This window comes from Chrysoperla carnea, chromosome 1 (assembly GCF_905475395.1).
Source record: "Chrysoperla carnea chromosome 1, inChrCarn1.1, whole genome shotgun sequence".
NCBI lineage: Eukaryota > Metazoa > Arthropoda > Insecta > Neuroptera > Chrysopidae > Chrysoperla > Chrysoperla carnea.
Window position 1 is genome coordinate 103059045 of NC_058337.1, and position 20457 is coordinate 103079501.

General features: G+C 28.0%; 3 protein-coding genes across 11 annotated transcripts in view; 2 read left to right on the top strand and 1 right to left on the bottom strand.

The window, feature by feature from the left end:
- Window positions 1–1379: 1379 nt before the first annotated feature.
- On the top strand, window positions 1380–10734 carry LOC123304937 (protein phosphatase 1L). 3 transcript variants are annotated; one of them, XM_044886493.1, is made up of 4 exons: window positions 1380–1436; window positions 3773–3998; window positions 5752–6339; window positions 7762–10733. In XM_044886493.1, the coding sequence occupies exons 2-4, from the start codon at window positions 3836–3838 to the stop codon at window positions 8238–8240; spliced, it is 1230 nt and encodes a 409-aa protein (XP_044742428.1). In that variant the 5' UTR covers window positions 1380–1436; window positions 3773–3835; the 3' UTR covers window positions 8241–10733. The 3 variants fall into 3 exon arrangements, with proteins under 3 accessions (XP_044742428.1, XP_044742427.1, XP_044742426.1); XM_044886492.1 differs by lacking the exon at window positions 1380–1436 and adding an exon at window positions 1476–1536; XM_044886491.1 differs by lacking the exon at window positions 1380–1436 and having other exon boundaries at window positions 3397–3998; window positions 7762–10734.
- Window positions 10735–13182: 2448 nt separating this feature from the next.
- LOC123305398 (protein CWC15 homolog) lies at window positions 13183–13979 on the bottom strand. The gene has a single exon (XM_044887102.1). It carries the CDS (start codon window positions 13848–13850, stop codon window positions 13188–13190), a length of 663 nt encoding a protein of 220 aa, XP_044743037.1. The 5' UTR covers window positions 13851–13979; the 3' UTR covers window positions 13183–13187.
- A 1391-nt stretch (window positions 13980–15370) lies between these two features.
- Window positions 15371–20457, top strand: part of LOC123291047 (patronin) — a 42106-nt gene continuing 37019 nt past the window's right edge. For 3 of the 7 annotated variants that reach the window (XM_044871478.1, XM_044871481.1, XM_044871479.1), the window contains exon 1: window positions 15374–15585. In XM_044871478.1, the coding sequence (XP_044727413.1) occupies window positions 15436–15585 (150 nt within the window). In that variant the 5' untranslated portion in view covers window positions 15374–15435. Of the gene's footprint in view, window positions 15586–20457 lie in introns of all 7 variants that reach the window. The other 4 variants (XM_044871482.1, XM_044871480.1, XM_044871477.1 and 1 more) reach the window with 4 other exon arrangements.

The window sequence follows — 20457 nt, forward strand, 5'->3', positions numbered from 1 at the left end:
ACGCAATTAAAATTTTGAGTCTTTTAATATTTAGAAACTTTGAAACTGTGATTCGAACATAATATGAAAATCAAATGCCTATAATGCGTTTATGTATGTTTTTGCCCTTAAAGATTTTCAGCGAATCGAATTGCAGAAAAGAGAGATTTAGAAGGAGTAAGAAACATCTTTTGGAATTTCTTAATTTTTTGGAAACATCTTTTGGAGTTTTAAGAAGGAACAAAAATTTTAAAAATAAAAAATTTATCATTTCAGCAATGCTTTATTAAAATAAAATATCAATATAATATTATTAAAATAAAAAAATTATCATAAGCAAAGTGAGGCCAAAGTTCTTCATGAACTGTATAGCCAAGGATTTATCTCTACCAAAGCAAATTTAATAAAAATAATATTTGCAAGGATATTAGTATTCTAAAACACAAAATTTGAAATTCATAAGCTGAATAATTCTATTAGCTCTAAAAATTGTAAAATATTGGTCGACCAAAATTCAGAAGAGATTAATTTTTATTGGTATAGGACAATGAAATCATTTCTCTAAATTAGATTCTGTATTTTAAAAAATTATTTACTAAATGTTTTCAAAAAAAAATTTTCAAAAATCTCTCAAAAACAGTACTAATATAGTACAGTTAAAGATTACAAATAAAGGAAAACGCATTTTACTAAAACCTCATGGAATGTGTTTCTTAGGTATCAATTATCATTATAAACGCATGAGTTAATGGCGCAAATGTTAATATTTGTTAATAAACAAAAAATTGTTAATCCAATGAAACGGTTAATATTAAAGTTGACTTACAAAACTCATAAATAGGCAACTTGAATGACATATACCTTATACATGTATAACAGTTTTCGATTATTTGACAAACACTTAACATTTACGTCAAACAAGTTGCCTAGCATGAGGTTTTACCAAAATGCGAACGGCTTCTTTCATTTTCCTTTATTAGCCAATTTTTGTGACATCTTTTACTGTACTAATATGTGAATTATCTATCACTAACGATATGAGAGCCATTGAGAAACACGCAAATATGTATGACCAAACGTAAAAATATATGACATTCATGTTTTTTCTTGTTACCCTCTAAATATAACATTAAGATATAAGTGTTAAATATAATATAAATAACACATATTATCTATTTTTACATATAAAAGTTTTAAAAATAAATATTTTGTGTTAAAATTTGTAAATATTTATATCTGAACTTGTTTTTATTATTTGATAGAAAAAGATAAATTGTATAATAGAATTATTGCCAAATTAAAGCGTGTGTCGCATGTAGGCATATTCGTTTATATGTTATTTTTTAATTTGTTCAAAATTTTTTTTCTACTACTTTAAAAATTTTTTTTTGGCATTAATTTTATTTATTTATTTCTAACTACAATTACTTTCATAGTTGATTAGTTTTAAAAAAATAGTAAGTTTATTTAGTTTGTTATTTTTATTTATTTGTTAAAAAAAATAAATATTATTATAATTGTTGTTTTATCATTTATATTATTTGATTGTTATTACAGGTAATTGTAGTTTATTTATTTATTTTAAATAAAATTTATCAAAGTTCATGTTGTTTACAATAATATTCAATTTGAATTGTTCGTTTTATTATATAAAGTTTAAACGCCGAAACCTTCAATTTGATAAATTTAATTGAAAATATATTTAAAATAATTTTAAGTTGAAACTTAATTGTGTTTTTGGAATGATAATATAGCTAATATTTTTTTAAGTAATATTTATTAATAACTTAATATATTTAATATTTTTTTATTTATTAATATATAATACCGTCACTATCATTCAAAACTATTAAACGCACAGTGACCTACACCATTATCCAGGTACAGTGCGTATACAAAAAAACATCGAATATACGAATTGGTACCGTGTGTAACTAAAGTAACGACAAAGTGGCTAAAATTCGGAATATAGTGCAGTATGTGCGGCAGAAAATAGTTCGAAACTTTGCGAAAAAACACAGTTTTATTGCGAAAAAATCGCCATTTATTTTCTCGCAGCTTGTATGACTCGCAGGAAATCCGTTCTTAATGGTATCTTTTTATAAAAAAATTTCGTCGCAAAATAATATAAAATTACCCGACAATTTGCGAAAATTACAAAATTAGTGCTTCGGAAAAGCTAGGCGCGATCGGAAACGAAAGCATCGCAGTATAACCTACGACAATTTAAAAAAAATGATTTTCTTCATTAAGAGTTGCCCTAAAATTTCGTAGATGCATGATGTAACCGTGAAAACGCAATGAAAAACGGGAATTTATTTATATTTTCTTAAAAACTACTATTTTTCTCTTAATTATCCCATTAAAAATCCAGACGAATTAATTTTTATTAATTTTAAATTTCTTTGTCTGTACTAAGATTGAGCTAAGGAATATAATGTCTTAGATGTAATTTATAACAAGACTCTACGTGCTCTCTATAAAAAAAGGTAAAATTACTCTGGTAAATTTAACAAATTTTCGCCGACAAGTAGCTTAAAAAATAATTATACAAACGTAATTAAAGTTGGCATACACAATATTCTTTTAACATTTAAGCGACAGGCCTCATGAAGTGTTTTTTACTATTCGAAAAACAAAATTAATTTATTTAGAATTTTTTTTGTCCGAAAAGTTCTTCGCCTGCAACTCCGCTTCATGTTTTTTGAATTTTTATTTATTTTATATTAATTTTTAATTTTTGAATTATTTATCCCTAAAAGTGCTAAATTGGCTAAATTTGCCGAGATAATTTTAGCTTTTTAATGGAAATGTAGAAGCTACTAGTTTTTGATAGCCACCAATATTTTTGCTTGTCTTATTAGATGGCGAACAAAATTGCAAAAAATCGAAAAATTTACTAATTTTTCATTTAATTTAATCAATTCTATTAATTTAATCTGGTAGAATATTATATTCTATTCATCGCGAAAATCGATTTATAAAATTATTTCTCAGAAAATTCTTTTTATTTTAACCAGGAAGTTTATGATTTGACTTATTAGGGTGAAAATCAACACCTTTTTAATAATCAATGTATTAATCAATGTATATATCACATTCGTCTGTATTGAACAATATAATTTTTTCCTAAATAAATCAACTCGAATTCAAATGAATTATGTTGGGTTGACTCTTATTTACTACATAAAGTAGAACAATTAATTTAGCAATGTTTAATATTTAAAAATAGAAGAGTGAAGTTTTATTCAAAACAAATTTTGAATGTCTAATCGTTATTATTTGCTTATCTCCTCAATTTACACGCTACTGTATAAATTTGGCAAGTAACACTAAATGTCTAGATTAATTTATATAGTTCTATGAAATATTGTGCAGTGTAATGTGTGTGGAATATCTACTTAATACTAAGTCCAAAACAAGTGTATCTTAGTTAATAAAATCTTCAAAGAAAATAAATATTATTGAATAATTGAAATAAAAATAATTTATTATATGTTAATAATAAAAAAGATCAAAGTTTTATATTGGTGGTGTTGATATAGTTAAGTTGGTTGGGTTAGGTTACGAGATCGTTGTTCGTATTAGTATGGAAGATGAATTAGAAGATCGTGTATTATATCAAACATATCTATCATACATGAAATTAATATCAAAAATAGGTGGTGGGATCAATTTAAATACACAAATTGGTCCCATCAATTATGGTTTACATATATTTCGACATTATATTCTAAAACCAGAAATGTTAGCATTAGCGGGTGTTGTATTTTTGGTAATTATGTATTTACAGTTGGTTGATGCTTGGAGTCGTACATTATTAGGACGATTACAATTATCATTCACCAAAGTATCAATGACTAAAGGGAAGAAGCTGCAATTTTTTAGCGGTTCAAATATTGATGGACAAAAACAAAGTTGGCAATTGGATACTGGTAATATCGCTGCATATGCAGTACAGGGACACCGTCCACGTATGGAAGATCGTTTCGTTGTTGTTGACAATATTAAAGACACAGGTAAATATATCGCTACTTTGCTTGATTATATCTTAAATCCTGTCGATTTCTGTAGCGCTTCGAAATTATAAGATTTTGCCTACTTAGAAGTAAATAATACATATTTTAAATTGTACTACAAGTTTAAAATTGATGAATATCTAAGGATGAATTCTTGTTGACTCCGAGTTGAGACATAGTTATTGAAATAAATACCACGATACTCGAAATAAAATGAATGAATACATTAGAGTGCAAAATCATTTTGTCCATCTCTTACAAGTACAGAAATGGAAATATTCCGTTTTAATACTTATGACATCATATTTTACACTTTCAAAATTTGTGAACAATCGGAGACAGACTATTTCGGATTTCGAACCTAGTAATGTCTTTTGCGAGTAGAAAAAATTTTTTTTTCTTCTCAAAAATGCTGAAAATCGAATACAAATCAGATCAAATTTTTGATTCATTCTTTCTACCAATTAGAGGAATGCTCATATTTTACACTTTCAAAGTTTGTGAACAATCGGAGACAGACTATTTCGGATTTCGAACCTAGTAATGTCTTTTGCGAGTAGAAAATTTTTTTTTTCTTCTCAAAAATGCTGAAAATCGAATACAAACCAGATCAAATTTTTGATTCATTCTTTCTACCAATTAGAGGAATGCTATAAAAAAAAGAGTCAGTCATGAGGACTGTTAACAAAACTTAAAACTTTGGAATAACTGTATTTTTTTAAAAAATTTTTAATTATAGTATGAATAATTAAAATTTTATAATTTGTAAATCGAAATTATTAACGTGTGTATAAAAAACGATTATTATAATTATTATTACTTTTATAAAAATATGAACAAATCATCAAGTATCACCATCTATGAACAGTAATCAGAAATTACTAAAGAGTAAAATCACTTAGTTAAAGTTAATTGTACAGCTTTAATTATTATACCATGCATAAATGAAAAATACATAGTATATTAAGTTTAGTCCCAAGTTTGTAACGCTTAAAAATAATGATGCTAGGAAAAAAATTTTGTCATAGGTGTCCATAAAATCACCTAATTAATCCATTTCCGGTTGCCCGTCCGTCCGTCTGTGGACACGATAACTCAAAAACGAAAAAAGATATCGAGCTGAAATGTTTACAGCGTACTCAGGATGTAAAAAATGAGTCAAGTTCGTAAATGAGCATCATAGGTCAATTGGGTCTTGGGTCCGTAGGACCCATCTTGTAAACCATTAGAGATAGAACAAAAGTAAATTAAATGTAAAAAATGATCCTTATCAAAAATTAAACAACTTTTGTTTGAAACATTTTTTCGTAAACATCACTGTTTACCCGTGAGGGCGCCAATTAGGCGGAAATTTTATAATATGTACTATACTTGATTATCAGTTATTATATGTATGTATATGTCACATGTTTGTATGTGTAATGTGATAAAGAAATCAACACTGACTATGCATGGTATTTCAACAATTAACCCAGTCAATTGTTTGTTTTCACTTGTTATTACATAGTTTTAGTTTCCCACATTACGGTATTATATCTGTAGCTATATTCATAGCATGTTTTGCTGGCGATGATGATTATGATGACGTAGAATTGCTGGCGCGAACCTATAAGATTTTACCCTACCAAAAATAGTCTAGCCTATAGAAGTTTTCATTTAAAAAAATAAAGAACGATTCTAGCTTTTCGGAAATCATACTCTTAACGATATTTCACATATCATAAATATAATCATGGGTTATTGTTGTATTTAGGTGTTTCATTATTTGCTGTATTTGATGGTCATGGTGGAGAATTCGCTGCAAATTATGCTCAAGAGAAATTAATCGAAAACTTACGTAACAAAATCTACGAGATAAAAAATTTAGTCAAAGATAAAAAATATATAAAGGAAACAATTATCAAAAAAGCTGACGAAGAGAAGGAAGAAAAAAAGGATAAAGAAAAAGAAGAGAAAAAGGATAAAGAAAAATTAATATCAAATACCACACAAAAAGATAGACAAAATAGTTTTCGTAGAACAATAAGTACTGCAACAGATGATGGACCAATGTATAAATTAGCACCAAAATCTAGAAATGTTACCGATCCGGAATTATTACAGAAAATATTAAATTTACGTCCAATCACGAGAGAAGTTCATCGATCTTCTAGTCCAAATCATTATAATAACAATAATTATACACCACCGCCAATTGAAAGCTATATCGATAGGAATGGGAAAATCAATTATGGAAAATTATTAACGGATGAAGTATTAGCGGCTGATCGATTGTTAGTGGAAGATGCTAAAAAGAATTTAGATGTAGCGGGAACAACAGCATTAATAGCGTTATTGGAAGGTATGTAAATGAATGATTTAGTATGACTCAGTTTTCTTACTTAATTTTAAATAATCCATTAGAGTTTCTCTGTTTATGGAGTAACCAGATATTTAAAACCTTTTATTATAGTCTTTTTAAGGATAAAGGAATTGAATTTAAAAATCGTTTTTCAAAACATGGTATACTTCCGTATTGGTTTCCGTTTTGCATAATAGCGCTGTATTTCTTTAAAGCATTTCTTTATGACCATCATATCTTAGACTTGTTTGTCGATTGGAATTTGATCCGATCTTATTAAATTTTTTTTTGATATCCACTAATTTTGAGTCATTCTTTTCAGCTGTAACGCCAATTTTTCGCTAGCTATCACTTATGTGCTTAATTCCGGGACCATGGCTCCACATTCTTGAAACCTATTAGAGCTAGGTTAATTTTGATCACAGATTTGAAAAGTATGGCCCAAATTTAGTTGAATTACATACTTGGTTTATCAAAATTGGATAAAATTTGAATGTGATAGAGCAAAATTAAATTTTTTGGATTTTGATGACGTCATAAAGTTAAAAAATTCGATTTTTTTGATAAAACAGGCAAATTTGATCCGATCTTATTGGAATTTTTTTTGTAACCCACTAATTTTGGGTCATTCTTTTCAGCTGTAATGTCAATTTTTCGCTACCTATCACCTATGTGCTTAATTCCGGGACCATGGCTCCACATTCTTGAAACCTATTAGGGCTAGATTAATTTTGATCAAAGATTTGAAAAGTATGACCCAAATTTAGTTGGATTACATACTTGGTTTATCAAAATTGGATAAAATTTAAATGTGATAGAGCAAAATTAAATTTTTTTGGATTTTGATGACGTCATAAAGTTAATAAATTCGATTTTTTTGATAACACAGGTAAATTTGATCCGATCTTAATGGAATTTTTTTTGAAACCCACTAATTTTGGGTCATTCTTTTCAACTGTGATGTCAATTTTTCGCTAGCTATCACTTATGTGCTTAATTTCGGGACCATGGCTCCACATTCTTGAAACCTATTAGGGCTAGATTAATTTTGATCAAAGATTTGAAAAGTATGACCCAAATTTAGTTGGATTACATACTTGGTTTATCAAAATTGGATAAAATTTAAATGTGATAGAGCAAAATTAAATTTTTTTGGATTTTGATGACGTCATAAAGTTAATAAATTCGATTTTTTTGATAACACAGGTAAATTTGATCCGATCTTAATGGAATTTTTTTTGAAACCCACTAATTTTGGGTCATTCTTTTCAACTGTGATGTCAATTTTTCGCTAGCTATCAATTATGTGCTTAATTCCGGGACTATGACTCCACATTCTTGAAACCTATTAGAGCTGCCCTTGCAAAATCGTGCTATTGCTATTTGATTATGAATATTATGTTATTATTATATTATTTTTAGGTACAAAATTAATAGTAGCCAATGTTGGTGATTCCCGTGGAGTAATGTGCGATAGTAAAGGAAACGCCATTCCCTTGTCATTCGATCACAAACCACAACAAGTACGAGAACGTAACCGTATAAAAGAAGCTGGTGGTTTCGTAACATTTAATGGTGTATGGCGAGTTGCTGGTATTTTAGCCACATCTCGAGCACTCGGCGATTATCCATTAAAAGAAAAGAAACTGGTGATAGCTGATCCAGATATTTTAACATTTGATCTAGCTGATCATAAACCATCATTTTTAATATTTGCATCGGATGGTCTATGGGATACATTTTCAAATGAAGAAGCGATTGCATTCATAAAAGAACGGCTAAATGAGCCACATTATGGTGCTAAATCGATAACATTACAATCATATTATCGTGGCTCCTTAGATAATATTACAGTTTTAGTTATACATTTTAAAGAAAATGCATTTCATCAGTCGTCGTAAATTTGATAATTTTTATTTAAACATAATCTTAATTCAGTATTCTTTTTATTTATTTACTTAAGTTAGAATTTTATTGCGATGATATGAGACGAAAAACAGACAAAATAAAATGCGCTAAATCGAAAACTCCCGCTCAAATGCATTTCAGTTGGTTCAATTACCACAATAGAGTATTTATACATGAAGGAAAGTTATTATCGAAATATTTCGTAAACATGCGAAACCGTTTTAAGTTTTTTTTTTTTTTTTATATATTTTGATAATAGTCTATATCTGTTTGTTAACTCAAAAGTATTGTGGGCAGAAAATAGGAAGAAAAGCATTTTTTATAATTCGCAAACCATTAACTCAAACCAATTTTCTTAAAATTATGCATTTTTTACAAGCATTTGATCGGTTTTCATATCGATTTCATGATTATTTCGAAAACAATTGAAATTTTTAAGCATTCCTTTTTCAATTAAACCTATTTGTGTATCTTCTGACAACATCGTTTGGATGCGAAGGTATTTAAATTTCTGGAGTATTTGTAAATACTCCGCTATAATCTGTCAATCTCATGCGAGTCACAATTAAATTCTACCTTATTGACATATATTCCGTCACAAATATTATACAGAGAATGATTTTGATATATACGAAGATTTTCATAAGTTTGAATTTGATCGTATGCAGCTATTCAAAATCAATATCTGTATATTTTTAATATATTTTGTACAGATTTTTAATATAAATGATAAAAAAGATTTGAATTGAGTGGTATAAAAATACGACTTTGATACTAAAAATGTACGTTCTGTAAATTAAATAACATTTTAAGGTCATCCGCGCATTATCAGATATTTTTTAAACGAAATTCTAACAGGTGCAGGAGAGCATGATTTACACTCATTTTTCTGGAAAAATATTGATGGTACGTTAGGATTCTGATTTGAGAAAATTTAAGATATGCTTTTGAATTATTTTTAATCGTATTTCTGATATTGTACGGCCCTTATAAATTACTAGTCTTGTACTAATCAATTTTTAATGATATAACGAATTTTATCGACTGAAATGGGGTTAAACTACTTATCATTTACTTATTTATTATATTTATTACATGAAAAATGCAACGAAATAATATTTTTTAAATGATTTTGAATTTTGTATAAAATCAAATTTGGGAATACGTCCTAAGCAAAAACCTGTTGCAATTTATATTAAGCTAACAATCAAAGTATCCAATGAAAGAAAATTATATTTGAGGCACTGAGTGCATTCAGTTGGTGGCAAAAAAATATGTTTGACTTAATGAACTGCGCTTCCCCTCACAAACAATCTACAACAATCATAGATCGAAGACAGGTAAGATTGTTCTTCATTTTCTAAATATGCCTCGGAGGGATCTGAAAAATATATCAGTTTAGATTAAAGAGTAAATTAGCCAGGTTCACGCATGGATGGTTTTCTTTTATGATTTTCGAAACACATGCGATTTTATCGATTTTGTCATGTTTACTGAATGAATTCTTTGTTAGAACCTATCATAGAATATTACTAATAGCGAAAGAATGTGGCTTCGTAATCTGAGAATATCTTCTATCTAGTTAATAATCGATATCCACTGAATAAATTTTCATCAAGCATACCTTAGAACCATCCTGAATTCAATAAAAAGAAACATATTTAAATCGTTTCCATCATTTGAAAGTTAAATTCTATCTATACTCTAGTGTAAATAACTTATTGAAATGCACTGGTTTCTATTATTGATTTAATTTCATGGCGTTGGTTCAGAATTAAGAAGAGTCAAGTTTTCCTCCCGCGGAACGTTAACAAAACCTTTTCAAAACACAAGAATTTTTGTTTCGTTAAACATACATTATATTTGCAAACGTTTAAGTTTATTATCCTTGGTTCTTTTGGGCTCTACCAGGGCTCATTTTAAGGGTAAAGTTGCTCGAGGTGCTGTCAAGACAATCGTAAATTCAAGACTATTTGTGAAATGAAGAAAAGACCAATGTTTATCCTGACACACGGCGCATGTCACGATTCTTTTATAAAACTGTACTGATCGGCAGAGAGTTTAATGATTTCTCTCCAATTTGATGTGCGTTACATAGCAAGACGATTTTTTGACTGAATAAATCATAGATATTGTAAGATTTAAGACTTCCAGAAAATTATTAAGAGTTTATAAGTCTTTAAGAAAATAATTTTTGGGGTATCATACTCTTTTCACACGTTGCATGAAATAAATTTAAAAATTATCAAAGATAACAAAATAACATGCCTTCAAATATTGTGTATTTTTAACGAAGCAGGAGTGTATTATCATTATTTGTTTCACAATTTATTATCTTGATTTGTTAACTAAATATAAGTTGCTACTTTGTGAAATTTGCTGTTTGTAGTCAAAAATTGACCAAAGCCAAATATGAAATAATAAATGTCTGATTGTAAAAGTACAAATATGTACAACCAAAAAATAAACTAGATAATCAGTAACTAAATGTGATATAAAATCAAATATTAAAATATATTTATATATTATAAATGTTGAATGTTCTCAACAATAAAATTAATTGTAACATAACTCAAAACTATATTAACTTATTTTTTGAGATTACTAATTATAAACAAATATATATTTTTGAGCTGGTCTCAAATAGTTCTAAGTCATATAATGTAAATATTTATCAAAAAGTTGTCACGCTTGAAAAAACCTAAATCTAAATATACATTTTTATAAATGCTTGGTATCGGATCGGCATTTAAATGTTTTTCAAATTTGTTTTGAATTATAAAAAATAAATGTTGTGCCAAAAATTGCCTTTGTAAATTAAAAAAAAGAAAATTATTTGAGGAATGTTTATATATGATTTTAATATCAATGTTCATTGTTTTCAAAATAAATATTTGTAAGTAAATCTGTTTTAAATAAAATATTTAAAATAATTTATCTGTGGTTTTTTAGCCTAACCACTTGGAAACCTCTACCCTCTTATCTTTGTTGATCCAAATCATATAACATGAATTTGGGGCTGAATTTGGTATACCAAAATTAATTTGTATGCAGGTCCAAAAGTTGAATAAGCCCCGTGTCGGAATCTAATTTAGGGGCCTCATTCAAAAATAACTCCACTTTGTTTTTTTATGCTACTCGTTCTTGATGTATTTTCGATATTCATCCAGTCATTTTTTGGGTACTTTTGGCATTAATAGCTTCATCAATTTTCCTGTTTTTTTAGGAAGCAACTGAGATGATTAAAACCAAATTGTAATAGAATTATTTAAAAAATGAAAACGTTTATATTCTTAATAAAGGTACCAGATAAAACAACTCTCCGATGTTGCTAACAGTACTTTCGACGAGAATATAGTTCACAATCGAGGTTATATTAAAGTTATAAATATTGTTTATAACATTAACATAACTTTACTTCTATCCTTATATGGGTAACAACTTACTTATGTGCTTAGATTTAGATACATATTTGACGTGTATCAATTTAATTGGAGTAATTGATATAGCAAACGCTAGGGACATTAAATTTTAATGGAATCTACATTCTACAGTAACGAAAGCAAATAATTTTTTAGATACGCAAAAAGTAACAATTTTTAAAAAGGGGCCTCCAAGTTGGAGGTCCTAGTTGTCCTACTGTAGTTTCAGTCCTGTTTGTATGGATTTTGATGACTTTAAAAGTATAAATAAATTAATTTTATTAATAATTTTAGATGGAGAAAAATGGTATACAATTAATTTATGATATTTTATGCTCTAAGACTTATCGAAAATCCCACTTTGGTCCTTTAATTTTCGAGCTTTTAATCTATAACTTTCAGAGTGATGTACTAAAATGATATTAAGTTTTCGTCATTATCATAGCCTTGATGATCCAAATTGATCATTTTGACCTATATGATCACCACAAGAGACTCTTCGAGGAAAATTTATCAACGCCAGGTGATAAATCCAAAAAATTAGTCCTCGAAAATAGTAATTAGAAAAACAGGGCAAATTTGATAAATTATAGTGGAAAATTGAGAAGCATTCGAGAATTTCGAAAGTTGATTCTTGTGCCCAAGCCTACAACTTTGAAATCGTTATCATACAATAAATCTAACAGTTTAAAACCAGCTGAACCCAAATTAAATAGAATCGCATTAATAGTATCCAAATAAAACAAAATTTGATCATGTTAAGTCAAAGATTAAAAAAATATTTTTTATTCATTTTGATGACGTAATCATATATTTGCGTAATTATGTTGACGTCATCAAGCAGCTTCAAACAAGAAGTTAATTATACCATGCACATATGTAATATGCAAGGTATACTAAGCTTAGTCCTAAGTTTGTAACGCTTTAAAATATTGATGCTACCAACAAAATTTTGGTATCGGTGTTCATAAAATCACCTAATTAGTTCATTTCCGGTTGTCCGTCTGTCTGTGGGCAAGATAACTTAAAAACGAAAAAAGATATCAATATGAAATTTTTACAGCGTACTCAGGACGTAAAAAGTGAGGTCTAGTTCGTAAATGAGCAACATAGGTCAATTGGGTCTTGACCTATGGGTATGACCTATTTGGTCTTGACCCATCTTGTAAACCGTTAGAGATAGAACAAAAGTTTAAATATAAAAAATGTTCCTTATGAAAAAATGAACAACTTCTGTTTGAAACATTTTTTCGTAAACATCACTGTTTACCCGTGAGGGCGTAAATTGTATAGTATATATTATATAAATTGTATATGTATGTGCAATGTGATAGAGTAATCAACACTATTTATGCATGGTATTTCAACAATTAACTCAGTTAATTGTTTGTTTTCACTTGTTTTTTATTGGGTTTGGTCAAATTAAAAAAAAAAATTTTAATATCAACAAACTTATTTATTATTCTTAAATCTTAAATATTAAATACAAAACTTACATTACAATTTAGCTTAAAAAATCTATTTCACATATTTTTCCATAAATTTTCGATGAAAATCTGATCGTAATGAATCGTTTATAAATGAATTTGTTCGTTTTTCAGGTTCAGCTCGTGCACAATTTTTAAAAACAACATCATCATCCCAACGTCGTTTCACTTTCAGATTCGTTTTTGGATCACCAGCTGAATAATGTGTTAACAGTGGATTACCACTTAAAATATTTTCCATACGAATACGTTCCTCTTCTTGTTTACGTTCTAATTCTTTTTTAGCTTGTTCAGCTGCACGTTCTTTTTTAATTTTTGCTAATTCTTCCATTAATGCAGCTGCATCATCGTCACTATCTGAGTCAGAATCATCTTCGTCTAAAGGATCATCTGCATCTAAACTTGCAGCTGGTACTTGATCTAATTTTAAACGTTTTGCATGCTCTGGTCGGTTACTTGCGTTGCTGCTACCACTTTTCTTATCCTTTTCACGTTCCCGTTCTTCTAGCTCTTTACGAAAATCACGGCTACGTGTTTCTTCAACTGTACCTTGTCCATGTTCCCGAAACTTTAATTTGGTGTGTCCTGGTAAATCTCTGCTTGAATATTGTCGCGATATGGCACTTAAATCTTTTTCACCACGTCCTTGACCTCCTCGTGCTGGATCAAATGTAGGTCGAGCTGCTGTTGTCATTCTTGTGAATAATATTAAAATTAATTATAAAATCAATTTTATATGTACCACAAACACTAAGCACAAAAGAGTTTTTAAGATTTCTGTGGTTATTTATGTTATTTTTTTGACAATCAAAATGGCGTTTAATCACAGACTTATATTAAATGAAAATGATTATAATACGCATGCGATCTATTGATTAAAAACATGCAACAGATCAAGAGCGAAATTTAAATTACAATAATAATAAAAAAAATTAAACAATTTGCAAGATAATTTTAAAATATGATTTTTAATTAAAGATTTAACAAATTGTTTTATTGCCATTGTTTTATTAATTATTAGTTAGAATAATTATTTAAGAAAATTTTATATTTGATAGTGATAAAATTTGGCACTAAATACTCTAGTAACTTCTGTGTTCTATGTAAAGTTGAAAAAGTCGATAGGAAAGATGACTGATCGGATTTGAATGTAAAATCAAACTTGATATCATAGCAAAATTTGAAAGATAAATTAAATTTATTGAGGGAAAACGATGAAGTTTAAAGCATTAAAGATTGTTGCCCGTCTCTTTCTTGCAAAACATAGTTTTATATGTATTCTCTATGGCGATACTATATATTCTTCTTTGTTTAATTAGGAGTTTTAAATGTTCATATTTTGTATACTTCTAAAGATTTTCCCAACCAACTTTATTTTTCTGTCCGTGGGGCGTGCAATAAGAATTCTGAAGTGATAAAAAATTATGTCATCATCCCCATTATGTGATCCTCGTATTTCTCAAAGCTGAAAATCTCTGACCAAATTTTTTTATGAAAGAAAGATTTGTTTGTGTGAAAATAATATTTCGGTGAATATTCTCACTGTTTTTGTTACTGCTATTTGCTTATACCCTCATGCTAGACTAATATCTATGTTAATCTATGTCATTATGAAGTCAAATTTAAAATTTTGGTGATAAACAGTTCTTAGTCTTTTGTGTATGGAGGTTTAAAAAAGAGACATAAAATATTGACGTGAAGTATATCACACATGATACAGTAATAGTACATAAAATGACCATTGCATGGCACTACTATACAGAATATGTGTATAATAAAATAGAAATAATAAAAAGTAAAGTTCAGTGTGGTGTGTCGTTTACCGAATAATTTATAGCAAAGTTCATATTTGACAAAAAGAGTTTGATAAAAATTAATGTTAGAAAAAAAATACAATAAATATTGATAATAATGTGATAAAAATGAGAATAAAATAAATCAAATTAAAATGAAATGAACAAATAATAATAAAACATGTGCATTTGTAAATCTAGGTGTGTTTTATTGTATTTCCTAAAAGGAATTCTGTCCTCAAAGCAAATAATATATGATATTGGTGCTGTCAGTGTGTGTAGGTTGTGACTTGTATGTCTTATATTAATATAGACTTACACTTATTAGTAATTTAATTTCTTAAAACTATTTTTTATTAATTTATTTAATTCAATTTTTCTTAAAAAAATATTGAATATTGACTGCAATGACATGACATTAATGAATCAAAAAATATTACAAATAAATAAAATAATTGATATTGATAAATATTCAATTGATTTTGAATGTGGTGTGCAATATCTAAATTGTGTACCAAACAAGATCAAAGTGTTACACCAACAACTGTCAGTGATTTAAGTACATCTGAGATTAATCCTGGTGAAGATACAAGAATGGATTTAGCACAGGATACATTATCATATGATAGTGCACAAGTAAGTACTCTCAAAACTCTTTTAAAATCATATCAAGGTAACCAATTATCTTTAATAATTTGCATATTTAAAGATTTAATCATAAATTTTAAAATAGAATATATAGTTTAAATAATTGATGAGGTATATATTAAATGATATGAAATGAGGTTTAAGTAAAATGTGAATGGTATAATAAGCAGCATTTGAAATGAGTCATCTTATTAAGTTCGGTACTAGATAGGTACATATTATTTTGAAGAATTTCACACATAAATTTATGTTATAAAATTTTAATTAGTTTATTTTTACTTGATATCTTAATTAATTGATATAAAAAGTAATTTTTAATGATATAATTAAATTTTAAGTCATTTATATTATTATATTTGTTTAAAATAAATATTATTATTTATTGATAATTGTTATTTAAAGTAATTAATATAAAAATGATTGAAATAATTTAATAAAATCATAATATTTAGTAACAGATGCATGTATAAATATTTGAAGAATTTTCATTCATATCTTTATATATAAATATGTTATAATAGTTGGTTTATATTTGTAGTGTAGGATGCAATCTAGACATATATTAAATTTATATAAAAAAACACCTACAAACTATCTTTATTTGTCTTTCAAATTAATTTTGTTTGATTATTTGTGTATTGTAGGTAGTTGTTTTACTATAAAGCCTGTTCTACACTATGTGTAAATCATATGGTGTAATTGTTTGATGACATACGCATGTGCGATAGATGCTGCTTGTGTTCAATGACGTCAATATGATGTTTAATGTTTATTATTACTATTGTTTAATGTTAACCTTTAATTACTTGCGTGAGGTCATCGGGATTTCGACATTCTCCAAATCGAAATGTGTCATAAATGTACGATTAAGTATTGGGAGAATTAGTTTTCCATACAACCGGTGTCTTAAAATAGAACTAGGATACTACATAATAATTGATAAGTTCAAATGTATGGGTGAATTGTTTAATAAAAATAGACCATCCTTTAATGATCTAGTCATTCCATAGACCAATGCTGTATTATAAAGATTTAAGCCTGTTATTGATTGCTTGATGTCATTAGTGATTTTCCCAATATTGGGTGATTGACCTCATCTAATTAATTATTTTATCATTATCAGGCTCTTGAAGACCTATGCCTAAAAGCTGAAAATTCTAGCTGTTTTTGTTAAAAATATGTAAATTAAGATTAAATATGACAATTTTCGCCAAAATAAGGCTCAATGAAGCTACAATTGTTAAAGAATAAATAACCGGGAGCTATCTAAACGGCTTAATAATTACTTACTGGTATTGAGATGACGCATGAACGGTCCCTATGACGATTATGACATAGAAAAATTGTGCGGTCATTATCATTTGAATTTGATAGGCAAATAATGAGAAGGGGAGGGATTCCGACAATAACTATAGCCGAATATTTTGTGTATTTTTTATCTAATCATCAAGAAGTTTGGCTCAAAGTTTACGCAAAGTGACAAGGTTATTTAAATTGAGAAATTGTAGAGGGAAACAAAAATTAAGCTTTATGGTTCCGTTTATATCTATAATGGCTGCGATCTGAGCTCTCACACAGTCAATAAAAAACAGAATACATAAAATGTAGCAAAACAACCACATTTTTATACCATGTATATATGAAATATACATAGTATATTAAGTTTAGTCCAAAGTTTGTATCGCTTAAAAATATTCATGCTACGAAAAAAATTTTGGTATAGGTGTTCATAGAATCACCTAATAGGTCCATTTCCGGTTATCCGTCCGTCCGTCTGTGGACACGATAACTCAAAAACGAAAAGAGATATCAAGATGAAATTTTTATAGCGTACTCAGGACCTAAAAACTGAGGTCAAGTTCGTAAATGAGCAATATGGGTTAATTGGGTCTTGGGTCCGTAGGACCCATCTTGTAAACGTAAAAAAAAAAGTTAGAGATAGAACAAAAGTTTAAATGTAAAAAATGTTTTTTATAAAAAAATAAACAACTTTTGTTTGAAAATTTTTTTTGTAAACATCACTGTTTACCCACGAGGGCGCTTATTAGGTGCAAATTTTATAGTATGCATTAATATGGGAATATCAGTGTGTGTGTAGCTATTTAAAAGTGGATATCTTTTTTTATTAACGTGACGTCAAAAAACAAACGATTGCTTCATCAACACTGTCTATACATGGTATATCAACAATTAACTCAGTCAATTGTTTGTTTTCACTTGTTCTAAATAAATATTACGTTATATCAAATATGCATGTAATAAAATTTTATTGTTAATAAAAATTATACTTACATACTTTTATTTTAATAGGGGGTAATCCTGATGCAGAATTGGCGAGATTATCCATCAAAATGTAAAACTAGACTTGATACCATGATAAAATTTGAAAGTGCTCATCTCCTTTTAGCAAAACAAAGTTTTATATGTAATCTCATGGCATATCCACATATGACGTTACTTGTGGGTATCTTCTCTTTGTTTAATTAGGAATTTTAAACTTGCATATCTTGCATACTAGTAAAGATTTTTAAAATCTAACTTCACTTCGACTCTTTAAATTTTTTTATCTTTATAAAGTAGATTAAGAATTTTATTGAATGCGTTTTTCCTTTTAATAGTGGGGCGAGTGGGATATAGCAAGAGTAAGTTGTTAAATTCCTGAGTTAAACGCGAGTATTAGAAGGATGATGAAGGATGGATTATTGTTGACAGAAACGATTATAGAGTATTGTGGTTGAAGAGAGGTAACTATATTAACAGAAATTTAAAGAGTACAGTACAGTCTCACCTGGCATTTGGTAAAAACTACAAAAGTTAACAGAACGACTTTTATTTTCAACAGATTTGTAACGTTCTCATAATAAAAATCATCTCATTAACCTAGAACCACCCTTATAATGTAAAATATAATTTTATTGCTTTTTTTTTAATGAGGTACGCGATGACCTCATTGTACGACATGCGGCAACGACATGCAGATTATTGTAAGACGGACTATATGTTATATTCATTGATATAATGGAATATAACTGCAATATTATTATTTATTCAATTATATATATTTATAGTCAATTAGTTATCAGTTATATATGTGTATAATATGATACAATTATTTAAGATATAGGAAGTATCTCAATTGACGGCGCTTAGAATATTATATGCTAATAAATATTGAAGACATTGAACTAAAGTTTATCTCGAAATACAGTAGAGTTTTATTAATCAAGAACTGCTATAAACTAGAGGGGGGTGCCGGATTAATAAGTAATGGAATTTGATGAAACTCGGTGCATAGGGTATTTTTGATCCAAAAAGTATAAAAATCAGGTTAATTTAATGATTGGATACAGAGTTTTTGAGATATCACAATATTTTGATCGATTTTAGCCCGTATCTCAAAAACTATTCGACCAGTCATCAAATGCACCCGATTTTTGTACTTTTTGGATCAAAATTACCTTATATACTGAGTTTTATCGAAATTGGAGATAAAAAAATTTCTCCATTTTTTGCAATTTTTTAAACCCCTTTGATAAAATCGAGAAAATAGCAAAAAATATTTTGGTTTGGAATTTAACGAAACTCAGTGGAATGGGTAATTTTGATACAAAAAGTATAAAAATCAGGATAATTTAATAATTGGACCCACAGAAAGTTACAGTTTCAGCGATTATCATGGACAAAAAATTAAAATCCATAAAATTGTGAACAAAAGGGGGGATAAGTGAGGGCTATAACGTGATAGTCTTTGTTTTTAAGAGAGGAATTGACCAGCAAAGCGGGCGGGTATCTGCTAGTTTAATTATAAAACTAAATCATATTAAAATTACAGCCACACTAAAATAATTTAGCAATGGCAAAACTATCAAAACAATGGTATTTGTACGTTATGAAACGTTTTATTTTATTTATCGGCACCCCCCTCCCCCCACCGGATTATCAGAAGGGAGAAGGTCAACCTTTTACTTAATTCGTTGCTAATTTAAGTAAAAATATCATTAAATTAGCGGCGGATAGTAATAAAATATAATATTTTATCATTTAATACCGAAATATGAATTAATTTCAAAAAAAGATAATTTTGGAATGATCACTTTTGCGAATCCTTGTGTTAGTAGGATGACATTAATACAAAAAGAGGTTATAATATGTTATTGAAAGTACTGTATAATTGCAACCATAAATATATGAACGCTAAGGTTATATTGAATTATTTTACCTATAAATTTTTTATAATAATTTCTTTGATTTTCATTTTTCATTATTTACCATTTTTAAATTTTCAATGTAATCAAGATACCTACAAAATCATAGTAAATACAAGAAAAATTGGTTGATTTTACCATTTTAAGAAAAGCATTTTTTTTTTATATTTCCTGTATAACTGAATATCAATCATTATATTCAATGAAATTTATAAAGTTATTCCTTTGAAGAATTATGTCCAATCCATTAAATTTTCGAAATAAATGTTTCAACAATAATTATTAGTATTACCTGAGACCTTCTGTGACCCAAAAATTCTTGTTGTGAGATTGAAAATTTATCTCCATCAATTTTTAGGGGTGGGTAAATGAACTTATTTAAAAAAATTGACTTTCCTTGCTAAATTTAACGTAATATTTTGGAATGAACTTTAGCTTATATAAAGCCTAAATGGCAATATAGGAAATTTCGCCATTGAAATTATTTAAACAAATATTGTAGGGGAAGATGTGGGTGGTACTTAAAATACTCCAGTAAACGATTTCGATTAAAATTTAGGATTAAGCTTTGTTCGCCCTCTAGATCAAAAATTATATAATGCCCAGTGGTCATCTTGTCCATTAGGTGGTAACCACCCCTTCTAGAGCCATTCAA